General features: G+C 30.4%; 3 protein-coding genes across 3 annotated transcripts; 2 read left to right on the forward strand and 1 right to left on the reverse strand.

Moving 5' to 3' along the window:
• The first annotated feature begins 445 nt into the window (after positions 1-445).
• On the forward strand, positions 446-1,412 carry LOC132720710 (vitelline membrane outer layer protein 1-like). Its single transcript, XM_060704894.1, has 2 exons — positions 446-645; positions 1,114-1,412. The coding sequence occupies exons 1-2, from the start codon at positions 586-588 to the stop codon at positions 1,366-1,368; spliced, it is 315 nt and encodes a 104-aa protein (XP_060560877.1). The 5' UTR covers positions 446-585; the 3' UTR covers positions 1,369-1,412.
• Positions 1,413-3,135: 1,723 nt separating this feature from the next.
• LOC132720711 (uncharacterized) lies at positions 3,136-9,701 on the reverse strand. Its single transcript, XM_060704896.1, has 4 exons — positions 9,567-9,701; positions 8,869-9,246; positions 7,326-7,490; positions 3,136-6,970 (listed from the first exon to the last, which is right to left on the reverse strand). Exons 2-4 carry the CDS (start codon positions 9,149-9,151, stop codon positions 6,678-6,680), a joined length of 741 nt encoding a protein of 246 aa, XP_060560879.1. The 5' UTR covers positions 9,152-9,246; positions 9,567-9,701; the 3' UTR covers positions 3,136-6,677.
• Positions 9,702-9,814: 113 nt separating this feature from the next.
• Positions 9,815-14,086, forward strand: LOC132720712 (uncharacterized). The gene is made up of 3 exons (XM_060704897.1): positions 9,815-10,149; positions 11,828-11,980; positions 12,938-14,086. Exons 1-3 carry the CDS (start codon positions 9,894-9,896, stop codon positions 13,186-13,188), a joined length of 660 nt encoding a protein of 219 aa, XP_060560880.1. The 5' UTR covers positions 9,815-9,893; the 3' UTR covers positions 13,189-14,086.
• The last annotated feature ends 471 nt before the right edge of the window (positions 14,087-14,557 follow it).

Here is a 14,557-nt window from a genome sequence, read left to right on the forward strand (position 1 = left end):
TGTAGATTCTGGATGGTGATGTTGTATGTACAATGTTTAAGACAGACTGGGAGATTACTATAATTATATTTTATCAGAAGTAATGCGTACCGTACTGAACTTTCTTAGAAATTAATGATAATAGGAAATGAAAAATATTTGAAAAATTACTGTAGGCAATTCTAGTAACTGTGTTCATTAAAGAATGTATCAACAAAAATTGATTTTTTAGAAGAAAAAAACAAACTGTTACCCTTTGATCTTGTCACATTTCGTTATGTAAATTGTATGTACAGTAGATACATATGTCAGGTCATATATGTGGATTTCAAGATATAACTATCTGCGGTCTCATCGTTGTAGAAATTGTAAAAGCTAAGCATCTTTATCTTAATAAGAAATCCATAAAATACACGATTTCCGAAGTTGCATTTTATTGTAATAGCCATCATACCATTATAATTTTAGATTGAGCCTAAACAAGGGGCTGGGGACGATACTGCACTTAACGCAATTAAGCTTGTGTGTTTGTCACTAGAAGGAAAACACTTTGGTGGAACAATCACTTCAACTGTTGGACTTTTTGGAGACTGGGGTGGCGAACATATGTGTCCTGATAATACGTTTCTAAAGGAGTTTGCGTTACAAGTTGAAGATGACCGACATGTGAGACTAACTTACTATATTCATTGTATATGAATCTATAGATTTTTCAATATAAGGTACTTATTAAATACATTATTATCATCTCGTAGTTGTACACCATGATGTGCCCAAAAGCGCCGCCATTCCGACGGTAGACATTACACGCGGTAAAAAGGGTGATAAATAAGAAGAAAAATATATAACAAAGCTTTCGTTTGGAGTTGTCAGTTGTTGTTTGACCGGGTAGAACCAAAAGAAGCGGTGTGTATACATACTGCAAGAGTAGTTGAAATTGGTAAACGGGATTGTGTAGGTTTGTGTACAATGTCATCAACTCAACGATTTTGTTTATTCGTAATAGAAAATCATGTAATTGCATATCAAAAAGAAATAGTGACTAGTTAATGTATTCTTTAAAGATAAAAGACTTAAAACAAAACAAATGTATGTTTTTTTTATAATTTTGAAATACATGGTATTTCTGCAAAGGGCGGGGACGACACGGCTGCGAATTATATCAAGTTCAAGTGTGGACGTATGGATTCTGAGCGACCAACTTTCGAACTAGAACAGGCACCTGGTCATGGATTCTGGGGAACAATGGGTGGGTGGAGTAAAGCATGTCCCACAAATTCCTCAATATGCGGCATACAGACTAGAGTGGAAGATGATCAACATGGCGGAGATGACACTGCTCTTAATGATGTCAAATTCTTCTGTTGTAACGATGACTCTTGGAATTAAAAAATGAAACAAAACATCAAAATAAATATTTGTTTAGAACAATTTTCATGTAATTTTGTTGTGATTAATGCTTCCGATGGATCACTTTGTTTCCAGATTTTTAGAATCTGTCCTATGTATATGTCTCAATGAAATATCGTCCTACGAGTATCTTTCAGTGAAATATCGCCCTATGTTTATCTCTCTGTGCAATATCATCCTATGTGTATCTTTGAGTAAAATATCGTCTTGTGTATATCTCTCAGTGAAATTGCGTCCTTTGTTTATCTCGCAGTGAAATATCGTCCTATGTTTATCTCGCTGTAAAATATCGTCCACTGTTTATCTCGCAGTGAAATATCGTCCTGCGTATATCTCTCATTGAAATATCGTCCTATGTATATCTCGCTGTGAAATATCGTCCACTGTTTATCTCGCAGTGAAATATCGTCCTGCGTATATTTCTAATTGAAATATCGTCATATGTATATATCGCTGTGAAATATCGTCCTTCGTTTATCTCGCAGTGAAATATCGTCCTGTGTATATCTCTCATTGAAATATCGACCTATGTTTATCTCGCTGTAAAATATCGTTCTTTGTATATATCGCAGTGAAATATCGTCTTGTGTATATCATAACACTATGTTAACATTATTAGAACACTATACTTTTAAGAAAAAATCGATTACTTTTTTACAACTGCATACTATTAATAAAGACTGACTGGTGAATGTATGGTTTCATTCTTAAAGATAAGGAATGTAAAACTAGGAGAAAATAGTTTGTATATTTTTGAAATATTATTGCAAGGATAAGAACGACACGGCTGCGAATTATATTAAGTTCAAATGTGGACGTATGGATTTTGAGAGATCTAGCTACGAACTTGCACATGCGCCAGGACATGATTTCTGGGGAGTAATGGGTGCATGGAGTAAGGCATGTCCCACAAATTCCTCAATATGCGGCATACAGACTAATGATGTCAAATTCTTCTGTTGCAATGATGATTCTTGGAAATGAAATATATTAAAACTTAAAAGTTTATTTATTTCTTACTTCTGTTTATTTGTTTAATTGGATTTAAAATCACACCACACTTTAAAAGCGATATTCCAGTTTTACTTTTGGGAGAATACCTGGAGGGGTTCGTACCCAAATTTAAGTAGTTCAAATTTCAACAACCTAGGGAATTCATTGACGTGACATGCAATGTTTAAATTCATTCATGTAACACTGCACTAACTCTGCTATTTAGAGCATACAGATTAAGATTTTAGTTAATATTTTTTAACTCTTATTTCTAGATCTTAGAAAGCACATTGATCTTGTTGACCGATGATGCAAGGCAATGATTATAATTAACCGTCGTAATTATGTCAAACTTTATGCAAAAGTTATGATATGTCTTGGTTAGTTACCTACAATTTTAATCCAAAAGTCATGTACAAAGTTTCAAATGAAAACAAGTATTTTTCAATATTTTTTTTTATCTTCTCTGCAAAACTTCAATCTGAAATTTTTTCACGATCAAAGAATCATAATTCAATAAAAATTTATGTTAAAGGTATGGGCCTTAAACAGTGACTTCCAATTATTATCTTGTATAGTGACCTCCAATTATTATCTCAAAGACATTTGTAATGTTCTAAGCAAACATCTTTATAAAACAACAAAAATCTTCCCTGATTTATGAAAACAAAGACACTGTCACACTCCTGAAGAGAAGAGTCACATCCCCAAAACAAAATGTAAAAGCTAACTAAGGATAATAAAACTGTAAAAGTAGCTGTAGAAAATGATTTATTGTTATGTACTATATATAATAATATGATACAAAAATATATAAGAATTTTCCTTGTACAATAATATATACATACAGGTATAAAACAAGGATGATTGAACATGCAGAATATTTTCAGATGAATTATGCTTTACAGTAATGTCATGTACATTTTACAGTAACTATATTTTATCTTTTAAAGGCACATTATGCTTCAGAAATCAATATTTTTTTAAGTTCTTTAACAATGTCAAACATGTGTTTAATTATGTTTTAATAATGGATTTAGATTTTAGAGCATGTTAGATGTTTAACAACTAAAAAAAGTAGAACTGAACATGCAGTAATGTATCCAAAAGGAAGCAAAATGTAAACAAAGAAGTATTTTGACTTCCAATTACAAAATACTAATTCACAATAATTATACCCATTTCCAACAGAGCTATAGTTACAAAAGATAGTCCACGTATACGGCAATATAGAATTACTTTGAAAACTGTTACAAGATTCCAATTATTTAAAAGTTTTAGAGAAGTAAGTTTAATTGGTAGCATTTCTAAGACATAATGGGCCTTTAATTAACATATGATATCTTAAAGCAGCACGCCTCCAGATTCATGTTAATTTTTTCAATGTATTTAAAAGTAATATATTGTGAGTTGAACAAATAAAGTAATTTGCATACATGTATTGCAATCAGCACTTACAGTCAAAGAAAATTACCAAAAAATCGTCAACATATGCAAAATAGCCATTACTGTGTTAGTAACACAGTAGAAATATGGTAATAAAAAACAGCAAAATCAGTCTTAAACAACACATAACATGAAAAATATAACTTGGATTGGGAATGTTATTACTTTTCTTAAAATTTTAGTACATTTTTCTCAATATTGATTTTCTTGAAATATTCTGGCTCATCTAGAGGCGTGCAGCTTTAACACTTTAACATTAATGGAACACAATTCTTTGTTTATATAACATGTTTAAACTGAAATAATATTCTAAATAGTGTTCTGTGGAGTAAAATGAAAAAAATGTTAACCACTCTTCAATATTTTCAATTAAATGTTTCTTTCAATGTATTAAAGCTTGTTTTTATATATAATTCATATTACTTATCAAGTATGTTTAAAACCCTAACAAAAATCCAAATAGTGTTCTTAGGAGTAACAAAAGTATTATCCACTCTTCAAAATAGCAGAAACAATGTCCATTGACAAAAACAAAATTGTGAAATTGTTTTTTCAATGTAGTTTAGCTTGTTTTTATTTTGTTGTCGTTTTTGTTTGTTTCTTTGTTGTTTTTTTTTTTGCTTTCATGTTTGTTATTTATCTCTGTCAGTATAAACTTTAACTGCACAATAATTTAAGTCTAGTATTTAAGTGAATATGGTAACATTTGGCAGAAAAATAAAGCAAATGTAACAATGGATTTGTTTACATCTGGCAAAACATTAAAAAATTATGTTATTTAATGAATCTTTAAAATAATGGAAAAACATTTTACATAAAATCCTGTAAACTAATCCTTAAAGACATGAAAAGCACTTTTATATTTGAGAGTTTTCATTGACATTATCCCACGTTAACATTATAGGGATAACAAACAGCAATTGTAACATGATTAAAATATCATACAAAAACAAAATCAGATGTTTTATTTCTTCTTTACCTTAAACCTGCTAAGTTTCTAAAATGGACTTGTCCAGTTAGTGTTCGAATTGTCAATTATCAACTTTGGGGATATCAAGATGAAAATTTAAAGTTAAGCCAATTAGATTATAGACCCTTAGGTCAGACTACATGGATGTGCAGGCTGACCATGGTCTAGATCCCATGGCAAAGGCTGGTTGCTTTTTATTAACACAGGCTGGAGAGTAAGGGTTAATGAATAATAAATGATATACAGTGTAACTTCCGAATTCCGGAACTTCTGAAATCCGGAAACTTCTAAATACCGAACATTTTTTTCGGTCCCGATATTTTCCCTTCCATTTTCTATTAATATAATACTTCTGAATTCCGGAACTTCTAAATTCTGAATACCGGACGATATTTTCGTAAAATTAGAGTCAAATCAATGCAATTTTACCTCCAAAAACCGGAAATATCCAAAGGTGTGAAATACATTGTAAATCGAGAATGTTTACCCTGCAGGAAGATTTAATCTCCCTATCGATTGTTTACTAATTAGCGGTGATCGTGTAATTTGACACGCGTTAAAATCACAAACTGTAAAATGGTATGTTTGAAGTGATGTGGCTAATCATAGTAATTTACGGCGGTCAGTTAATTTGAAGTGTTTATTAGCGGATTATATGACAATTAATTGGACAATGTATGCATCAAACGTCTTTAAGGATTTTATTGCATTTGATGTAATAATTAATTAACTAGCATCGGACGATAGGTAAGTTTATGTATATGATATTACAGTAATGGCCACATCTTCCTTGACATTTAGTGATATTAAGTGGCTTAGTCTTGTCCACATTATCATAAATCTCTGAATTCCGGAAACCTCTGAAATCCGAACTTTTTGACAAGTCCCATGGGTGTTCGGTTTTCGGAAGTTACACTGTATAAATGTTTTAATCTTATGATATATACAATACTACTGAATATGATACAAAATTACTCTTGGAATAATGAAATTTCAAAGTGGAACAAGAGTTACGGAACTTTATCATAATATGACAAGAGTTACAAAACGTCTCTAGAATTAAACCCTTCAATCATTATAAAATACACATTAAAGACACATATCAATTTTAATGAACATTTAGCAAATTTTCATATATCGAAAATTTAACTGTCGATTAAAATTTTGAAGAAAAAACCTTAAAAATATATAAACATGTTCTTTTTCCCGGTATATAATTGCAAAGAACTGCAAACCTAAGCCTTCATGTAAATTAAAGCACTAGAAAAGAAGTAAGCATGAAGTTCAAGACTCAGACTGGTGTAAAAATGGTTATTTTTATTGTATACAAACTTATAACATTTCTACACCAGTTAACCGTTCATATAAGGACCAATGAGATTAATGATAATTTGTGCATGTAATATTTACATAATGATAGTCTATATACATATATTCTTTATAGTCCAAATAGTCTTAAATATTTACAAAGCAAGTCCTTTCCTTTAAAATATTATACAGTATTTGACACCTGGTAAAAATCAGTTACAAACAATTTTACTGTGTTGAGCTCTAAGATTTCTTTTTTTCTTATTAAAAAGCTTAATCTTTATATAAATATTTGTGTTTTTAACAAAAGGTGTTTCTCTTTTTTCAGTTATTTAACTTTCAGAAAGAGATACTTAAATGAGCATATTGAATCAGCAAAATTTCTATTATGATTCTAAGTCTATAATAATATTTCCAATCATGCAGAACTTTCATTATACAACTAAAATCTGACGAAAAAAACGGCATTATTTCATAAAATGTTTCAAACAGAAGAATGTATGAATACATTGGAATGTTCTATATTACAGAAGGTATAAAATATATGCGTAACATAGCAAACTTCAGTCTTCTATACAAAAGATTCACTTTTACTCTTCTCAGAGACGGCCCCCATGCCTGTGATAACACTCTCACTGCCCTGACTTGCACCGAATTCTTTAGCAACGCCTTCACTTGCGAAAAGTTTCTCTTTCAAAATCATTGCCATGATAAACAGGCAAATGCCACCGAACGCGGAGAAGAAACCGGATAAAACATTGAAGCCGTACGACCACGAGAGATAGTTCATCCAGGGACGTGGGAAGTAGTTCTCCTGTCTCGCCATCTCGGCAAATACCAGTGATACAATGAAAACTAGGAAAGCTGAAAATAAAAAAATGTTCATATTATCATTAATTCATATATTATCTCATCATTCAATTTAGCTTTTGGCAATGGAGGCACTTTAAACCAAAACAAATTGTAATAAATATCAATGGATACAAGGTCCTCAAGACATGTTATATGAAACATAAACTATAACTATTCATATTCTTCAATGTTAAACTTTCTGTATCAAGTTTAATGGCAAATAACTGAATGAAAATAATAATTATAGAAGTTCAAAATAATCAAAGTGGCATGTATATGAATTTGGACAGTGACAACATTAATCATTATACTTGCAAAATCATAAAACAACATAGTTGATTAAGATGAATTAATATAATGATTTTACCTGCAGCAAATAATAAAACAGCGTTGATGATATGAACAAGGACATATCTATTTCCGTACACTTTCCGTCGCCATTTCTCAACCACATATATCACACACAACACCAGTGAAAATATGTTACACAGCAGCGTAAAGATCACAAGGGCCTGGCAAGCTCGAAACCATGCTGTAATAAAGAAGAAAATGACAGGATTTTATTATATCAATGGCTAGAGAAAACTAATACTCTGGCTCAAAAACCTTAACCGTTCATAGTGACTATAAGCATGATGCATTCTATTTAAATTTATTGTTTTGTTGCACTTATGTATTGCGTAAAGTTTTGTAACTGTTGTGATACGAGAGAAAAAAAATACTGAGATCTATAGGTAAAGAAAAAGGTCCTTCATGACACAGACAGGGAGATAAGGGACTGGACATCTGGCCCATTAGTACTACATACTCCCCAAATGCAAATCAAGGTCACAAAAAAAATGTCCCCCCCCCCTTTCCCCTGAGAAAAAAAGATGTAAAATGAAAGATGTAAAAAGAAACTTGTTAATTACAAATTTTGCTTTTACTTTACAATTTAAGTTTCATGAATAGGAGAAAATCAAAATAGGGCAGAACTTAACTATTTCCAAAAGAGTGGAAAAATGGCAATTATTGCTAGTTCACTGTTTGAAGTTTAAAACATAAAATGCTATCTCCACCTTTAGCAACTCAAATATTTTTTTGTTTTGTTTTTTAATTTTAAATTTGCTTTTTTATTTAATGTAGATTAAATTTACCATGACAAGCCTATATTACGTAAGAAATTTCTTTAACAAAATGGGGTGAAAGCATTAACTGGAAACAATATACTACTGGAGCTTGTAATAAAAGTTCAATTAAATCCCTAATTAAGTTGTAAATTTTCCAGGTGAAACCATGGTATACAGGCCTTATATTATATAGAAAAAAAATAAAAACAATTAATTCCCCTCGCTCACAAATAACAATTTACTTTAATGGTAGTTGTATGAATTGTTCTAACATTCAAACAAACATAGTTATCACATTAATAAGGTTTGAACCCAGGATGTTTGTGTTATGTTGCAAACACATTGAACCATTATTAAGTGATTGACAGCTTTATACTTGTACTTTACCTGTGTTGTTAAAAAAAAATATCATTTATAAAGAACTATGCATATAAATATATTTCAAGTTTCCCAATTCTTTTTTAAATGCATTAACATGACTAATGCACCAATAATGTTGTAACTTGGAGGAAAAATGGTTTAGGACTCACAGAATCTAACTTCTTATCCAAATGTGAGTTCAAATCCCACTTGAGTAGTGAAAAACTTTTTGACATTAGTTCGGTAATCCAGTCTTGTGCGATAACAGGTTTGTAATTGCAACAGTCTTCTGACGTGACAGTCATGATATTTACATGATATTTACATGTAAGTTCACAAAATGATGTTTGACATTAACAGGAAATAAAACAAAAACATAATGTCATTTTGTACTTATATACTAAAGTTATAGTGATCAATGTTACTTTATCGAATACTTACGGGGCATAATAAACTCTTGTACATCACTGAAAAATGATGAATGAATCCACCAACAGCCAACATAGCTTTGCATCTGAGGATCCCTTGGCTTAACATAACCAGATAAACAAATGTGCCACAGTCCAACATTGGCTAACGGACTGTGTACTCGCCTCCAGGACTGGTACCAGTATGGACTACAGAATCCGAGGAACACCGAACAAAATGCCGCTATTGATGAAATAAGTCCACACCAATACAGTCTCATACCAGGACTTATCTTGTATTTCGGATCGTTCGCCATTTTGAATTTTGTTTATTACTCAGGTGGGCGATCCTACCTTTCACACCTGTATAGGGTTGACAGGTAACTCGCGACGAAATTCACCTAATATTTTCCTGAAACACAGAAATTACCTGTTTAATTTGACAAAGAAAATTGTTATTATTACATAACCTCTAACACTTGTACATGTAGAACAAAACAATTTCAATTTAGTAACTATTTTTCATTGAATTCTAAAAAAAACGCGGAAGTCTTATTGGTATAAGCGGTTTGAATTTCAACAATGCCATTTGAATGACTCAAAAATCATTTTAGATATGAACTATAAATTGGAAAACGGCCCTTATGTGAATACTTTTAATAAGTTTCCCGCTATTATAAAATTAACAGCACAGAAAAAAATATATCAGGTTTAACTAAACTAATAACATACCTTTGAAATACCTGCGTGACTAATTAGGTCATCTCAGGTAAATAAACAATACCGCTTACAACATGAACAAAACGATCTTACAAAAGGCTAACTTCACAAGTTACCGTATTTGTTCAACCATACTTTCAAGTTATAAATTCAATTATAATTATAGTTTCATCCCAATCTGAACATTCTTTTTAATTCAAACCGTATTTTACGCCTAATTAAAGATATTTTTTCATTTACAAAAATTTAGCACCTGAGCGGCCACACCCCTTCAGGTAAGAAATAGACTCGACTGTTTGATCAAATGCATTTCCTTTTGAAAACATAAAAAAAGGGAAAATGGGAAAAGACATTTTGACTCTTTGTGGTGCGGGCTTGGCCATTCTTTCTTGTGTTTGTACCATCATCTCTTTTTCGACATCATATTGGCTGGAAAGTTATGGAGAGGCTAACAGTAGATTTCGAAATTTAGGGCTGTGGGAAGCTTGCTTCAACAAATTTGCTTATGACAGAGACAGCCTGGGGAAGACTTACGATGGTTGTGCCTGGATCTTTTCTTACGAATACAGGCCAATCTTTGATTGGCTTAATCCAAGTAAGTTTCACATTTATATATATATTTTTATAATACATATATTACCTATACACTTGTACCTGTAGAATGAACGGAGAGTGTTAACTGTATTTAAAAACCACAAAGTATAAAGAATGACAAACATTGTTACACCTATTTCAGACTTTAAGTGCCTTGTAAACATTATCATTTTTTAGAAATATTCCTGGCATTAGAACTATATGGGTATCTGACAATTATTCATTTAAATTTATAAGATGCTTTTTCAGGCATTAAGTGTTTAAAATCATTATTTTATCTATATCAGACAATAAGTGTCTACATTTTCATACCTATTTCAGACATAAGATGTTGAAATGTATCAGACCAATTTCAGACATTATAAGAATTAAAGTATCTGACATCATTATTAGACCTATTTTAGGCATTTAATGTCTGACATATTATTAGACATATTTCAGCCTTAAAATGCCTAAAATTATTATTTGACCTATGTCAGCCTTTAAATGCCTGACACTATTATTAGACATATTTCAGCCTTAAAATGCCTAAAATTATTATTTGACATATTTCAGCCTTTAAATGCCTGACATTATTATTATACCTTTTTTAAGCATTTAATGCCTGGTATGCCTAAAATTATTATTTGACCTATTTCAGCCTTTAAATGCCTGACATTATTATTATACCTATTTTAAGCATTTAATGCCTGGCATTATTATTAGACCTATTTCAGCCATTAAATGCCTGACATTTTTATTAGACCTATTTCAGCCTTTAAATGTCTGACATATTATTAGACCTATTTCAGCCATTAAATGTCTGACATTATTATTAGACCTATTTCAGCCTTTAAATGTCTGACATTATTATTAGACCTATTTCAGCCTTTAAATGTCTGACATTATTATTAGACCTATTTCAGCCTTTAAATGCCTGACATTATTATTAGATCTATTTCAGCCTTTAAATGCCTGACATTATTATTAGATCTATGTCAGCCTTTAAATGCCTGACATTTTTATTAGACCTATGTCAGCCTTTAAATGCCTGGCATTATTATTAGATCTATGTCAGCCTTTAAATGCCTGGCATTATTATTAGATCTATGTCAGCCTTTAAATGCCTGACATTATTATTATACCTATTTTAAGCATTTAATGCCTGGCATTATTGTTAGACCTATTTCAGGCATTAAATGCCTGACATTCTTATTAAACCTATGTCAGCCTTTAAATATATGACATTATTATTAGATCTGTTTAGGCATTTAATGTCTGACATTATTATTAGACCTATTTCAGCCTTTAAATATATGACATTATTATTACAATACCTTTTTTCATGCATTTCATATTAATGTCTGACATTATTATTAGAAATTTTAGGCATTTATTATCTTACATTACTTTTTGATATATTTCAGGCATTATTATTTCACTTTTTTAGGCATTGACTAAGTGTCTGACATAAATTTTAAATCCTTTTCAGACATTTAAATTATCTGACATTATTTTTCCACCTTGTTCAGGCATAAAGTGTGTGAAATCGATATTAGACCTATTTCAGACATTAAGTGAATGATATTATTATCAGTGCTATTTCAGGCATTTAACATAATGACACTATTATTCATTTATTTGACCAATTTCAGATATAATGATGAATTGTATGACATTTGTAATTTGACCTATTTCAGACTGGTTCCTGGCTGTACAGGTTATGATGACCTTGAACTTGATCATATCCTTGGTGGTCTCGCTATTGTGTTTACTTGGAATCCTCAACTTTTGTCCTCCACAGAGAAGGTCTATTGCCCAGCTGACTAATTCTATACTGATATTTTCATGTGGTAATTTCATTTACTATAATTCTTGTAATAATAATAATGTTTTTTATTATATACTTACAAATGAAATATTGAGAAATATTGATGAAATAAAATGTGTATTTTCATTTTCCGTATTTTCACTGTAAAAATTTATTTTTCACTGCAGTGAAACATATTTTCCGTATTTTCACTGGTGTCTTGCCAGACTACTTTCTTCTAAATTCAGCCAATACACAAAATTTAAGGGAAAGTCTTTCAAATTGTAATGTCAAAAAAAGAAAAATGTATATAATAAACAGAAAATTCAAGTTTTTTCTATAAATACAGGATTTATTTTCATCTTGTGGTATGAAAATTATCATATTTCACTTGTGGCTACTGCCACTCATGAAATATTTATTTTCATACCACTCGATGAAAATAAATCCTGTATTTATAGACAAAAATTGAATATCCTCTATAAATTTTGCTTGTCTGATACAATGCTGAATTTTTTTTTACTTTTTAATATAATTTATTATTAAAGTTAAATAATTTGGGTATTTTTTAAATTAATTACTGGTAAGTTTTATTATTAACCTCAGGGGTGACTTAAAGAAATTGTGTGTAAAATATTTATCACCAATAGTGATAATAAGTTGAAAATATAAATTGCATCACATTTTGCATGAATTATTCAAAATATGGAAATGAATTATTCAAAACTATATGTAAATATTTGTATATATCTTAAACTTTAATATTGATTTTTATTGTTAAAGTTAAAATAAATTATGCGCATTTGTTTCCTAGACACACAATCACAAATTAGAATTGATAATGATCCGCCTCACTTTAGTGACGATATTCCCCAGATAAGTGACAATCCGCCCAATTTTAAAATAATCATTTATAACATTAATAGTATATTTGAAATGGTATATTATATTATGATGTCTGAGAGTATATTATGTGAACATTGTACTTTTGTTATTTTAGCTGCTCTGATCACATTGTCAATCATAATCTTTGGAGTGAAGTCCGATATTGACCGACAATGGTTATCTCGCCCAGACCAGAATTACCTGTCCTGGTCCTTCGGATTAGCCGTGGTCGCCGGATTCTTAGCCATTTTCTCGGGCATGTGTCTTCTTGTGGACAGTCTTCGTCTTGCCCAGATTCGTCGTAAAGCCAAAGCTCCCCCACCGTACGCTGGATACAAGATGTCAACAGTACCACCACAGTACTAAGATCTGTGTTAAGATATACAACACATTTTCAGGACTTATGTACATACATATCTTTATCACAAAATTTTGTATATATAACTTTACTATTTCATCATTATACTGACATCACATTGATATTGTTACTAAATGTTATATTCCTGTGATTGTATTGTGGAAAAATAGGTAAATTGAGAGACAATTGCCTATTACCTACTAAGTATATTATCTTCTTCATAAAACCATAAACTTAAGCCACAAAATGTTCTATAAAAAATTTATTCTATTTGGCAGGGTCAAATGTTCATAGTTTGTTGTTAATTCTTTCACAGTACACATCAAATAATGACAAACAACAAGAAGAATAATCAAATTCCATATCTAAAAAAAAACAGCATTTTTGTTTTGTAATACAGTGTTAGATTTTATTTTAAACTGCAGGGAAAGTTGAAATTTTATGTATACATACGATAAATTGTTTGTCAGTTTGTACACACTTTAATCTGTTCATCATACCATTACTATCAGCATTTAATGATTTAAACAGACTCTTTTTAAATATCAGTAGTGTAGATGGTATATCAGTGATGCTGTGGTAATATATCAGTAGTATTTATAAGTGATATATCAGTAATACAGATGATACATAAGTAATGCAAGTGATATGTCAGTACTGCAGATGATATATCCATAATGGCAGGTGTTATATCAGTAGTGTAAGTGATATATCAGTGATGTAGGCAATATATCAATAAATGCAGATTATATATCAGTAATGACAGATGATGTATCAGTAATGTAGGTGATATATCAGTTGTACAGACTGGAAACTTTACTTCTTGTTTTAAACATAAAGGAGCTTATCACTATAGACTGCTTTAGATCGAATTGTTTTTTGTTTTCTTCCTTTAATATGTGCTGAGTCATTGTTTTCATTGTTAAAAAACAGTTCATAGCAAACACTTTAAGGGACTCTATTGAGATATTTTTGACATGAGATATTTTTGATATGACAGAACTGGAAAAAAAAAAATTTCTTCCAAGATTTTTATACCATCTGATGCTAAAGTTTATACAAATAACTCGTGCAAAATTTGATGTTGTTGAATCGCTTACTCCTTCTTATCAAAATAACCATTTTTCATTGTGCAAAATGAGAAAAAAATGTAAAAGCGTTAAAAAATACTTTTAACACAAATCAAGCTAAGAGTCACACTAAATATTGAATTTTAATTTAATTCTAAGAATATTTATATTGAATTTAATTCTAAGAAATTCTGATATTTATATTTTATTTTATTCAAAGAATATTCATAACCTTATTCATATTTTGTTGTTAAGTGTCTCAGTCTATCTATATAATTTTTTTTAATTTTTATGATTTTACACTTTA

This window comes from Ruditapes philippinarum, unplaced genomic scaffold (genome assembly GCF_026571515.1).
Source record: "Ruditapes philippinarum isolate M1 unplaced genomic scaffold, ASM2657151v2 ctg11495_1_1_1_1, whole genome shotgun sequence".
NCBI lineage: Eukaryota > Metazoa > Mollusca > Bivalvia > Venerida > Veneridae > Ruditapes > Ruditapes philippinarum.

Bases quoted from the DNA above. Each gene is read 5' to 3' on its own strand.
- LOC132720711 (XM_060704896.1), bottom strand. From the start codon at position 9,151: ATGGCGAACGATCCGAAATACAAGATAAGTCCTGGTATGAGACTGTAT. The intron at 7,491-8,868 runs GTAAGTATTCGA...TCTTTATTACAG, and splicing joins ACAAGAGTTTATTATGCCCC to CATGGTTTCGAGCTTGCCAG. The intron at 6,971-7,325 runs GTAAAATCATTA...TTTTATTTTCAG, and splicing joins TGTTTTATTATTTGCTGCAG to CTTTCCTAGTTTTCATTGTA.
- LOC132720710 (XM_060704894.1), top strand. From the start codon at position 586: ATGTGTCCTGATAATACGTTTCTAAAGGAGTTTGCGTTACAAGTTGAA. The intron at 646-1,113 runs GTGAGACTAACT...ATTTCTGCAAAG, and splicing joins AAGTTGAAGATGACCGACAT to GGCGGGGACGACACGGCTGC.
- LOC132720712 (XM_060704897.1), top strand. From the start codon at position 9,894: ATGGGAAAAGACATTTTGACTCTTTGTGGTGCGGGCTTGGCCATTCTT. The intron at 10,150-11,827 runs GTAAGTTTCACA...GACCTATTTCAG, and splicing joins CTTTGATTGGCTTAATCCAA to ACTGGTTCCTGGCTGTACAG. The intron at 11,981-12,937 runs GTAATTTCATTT...TTGTTATTTTAG, and splicing joins TATACTGATATTTTCATGTG to CTGCTCTGATCACATTGTCA.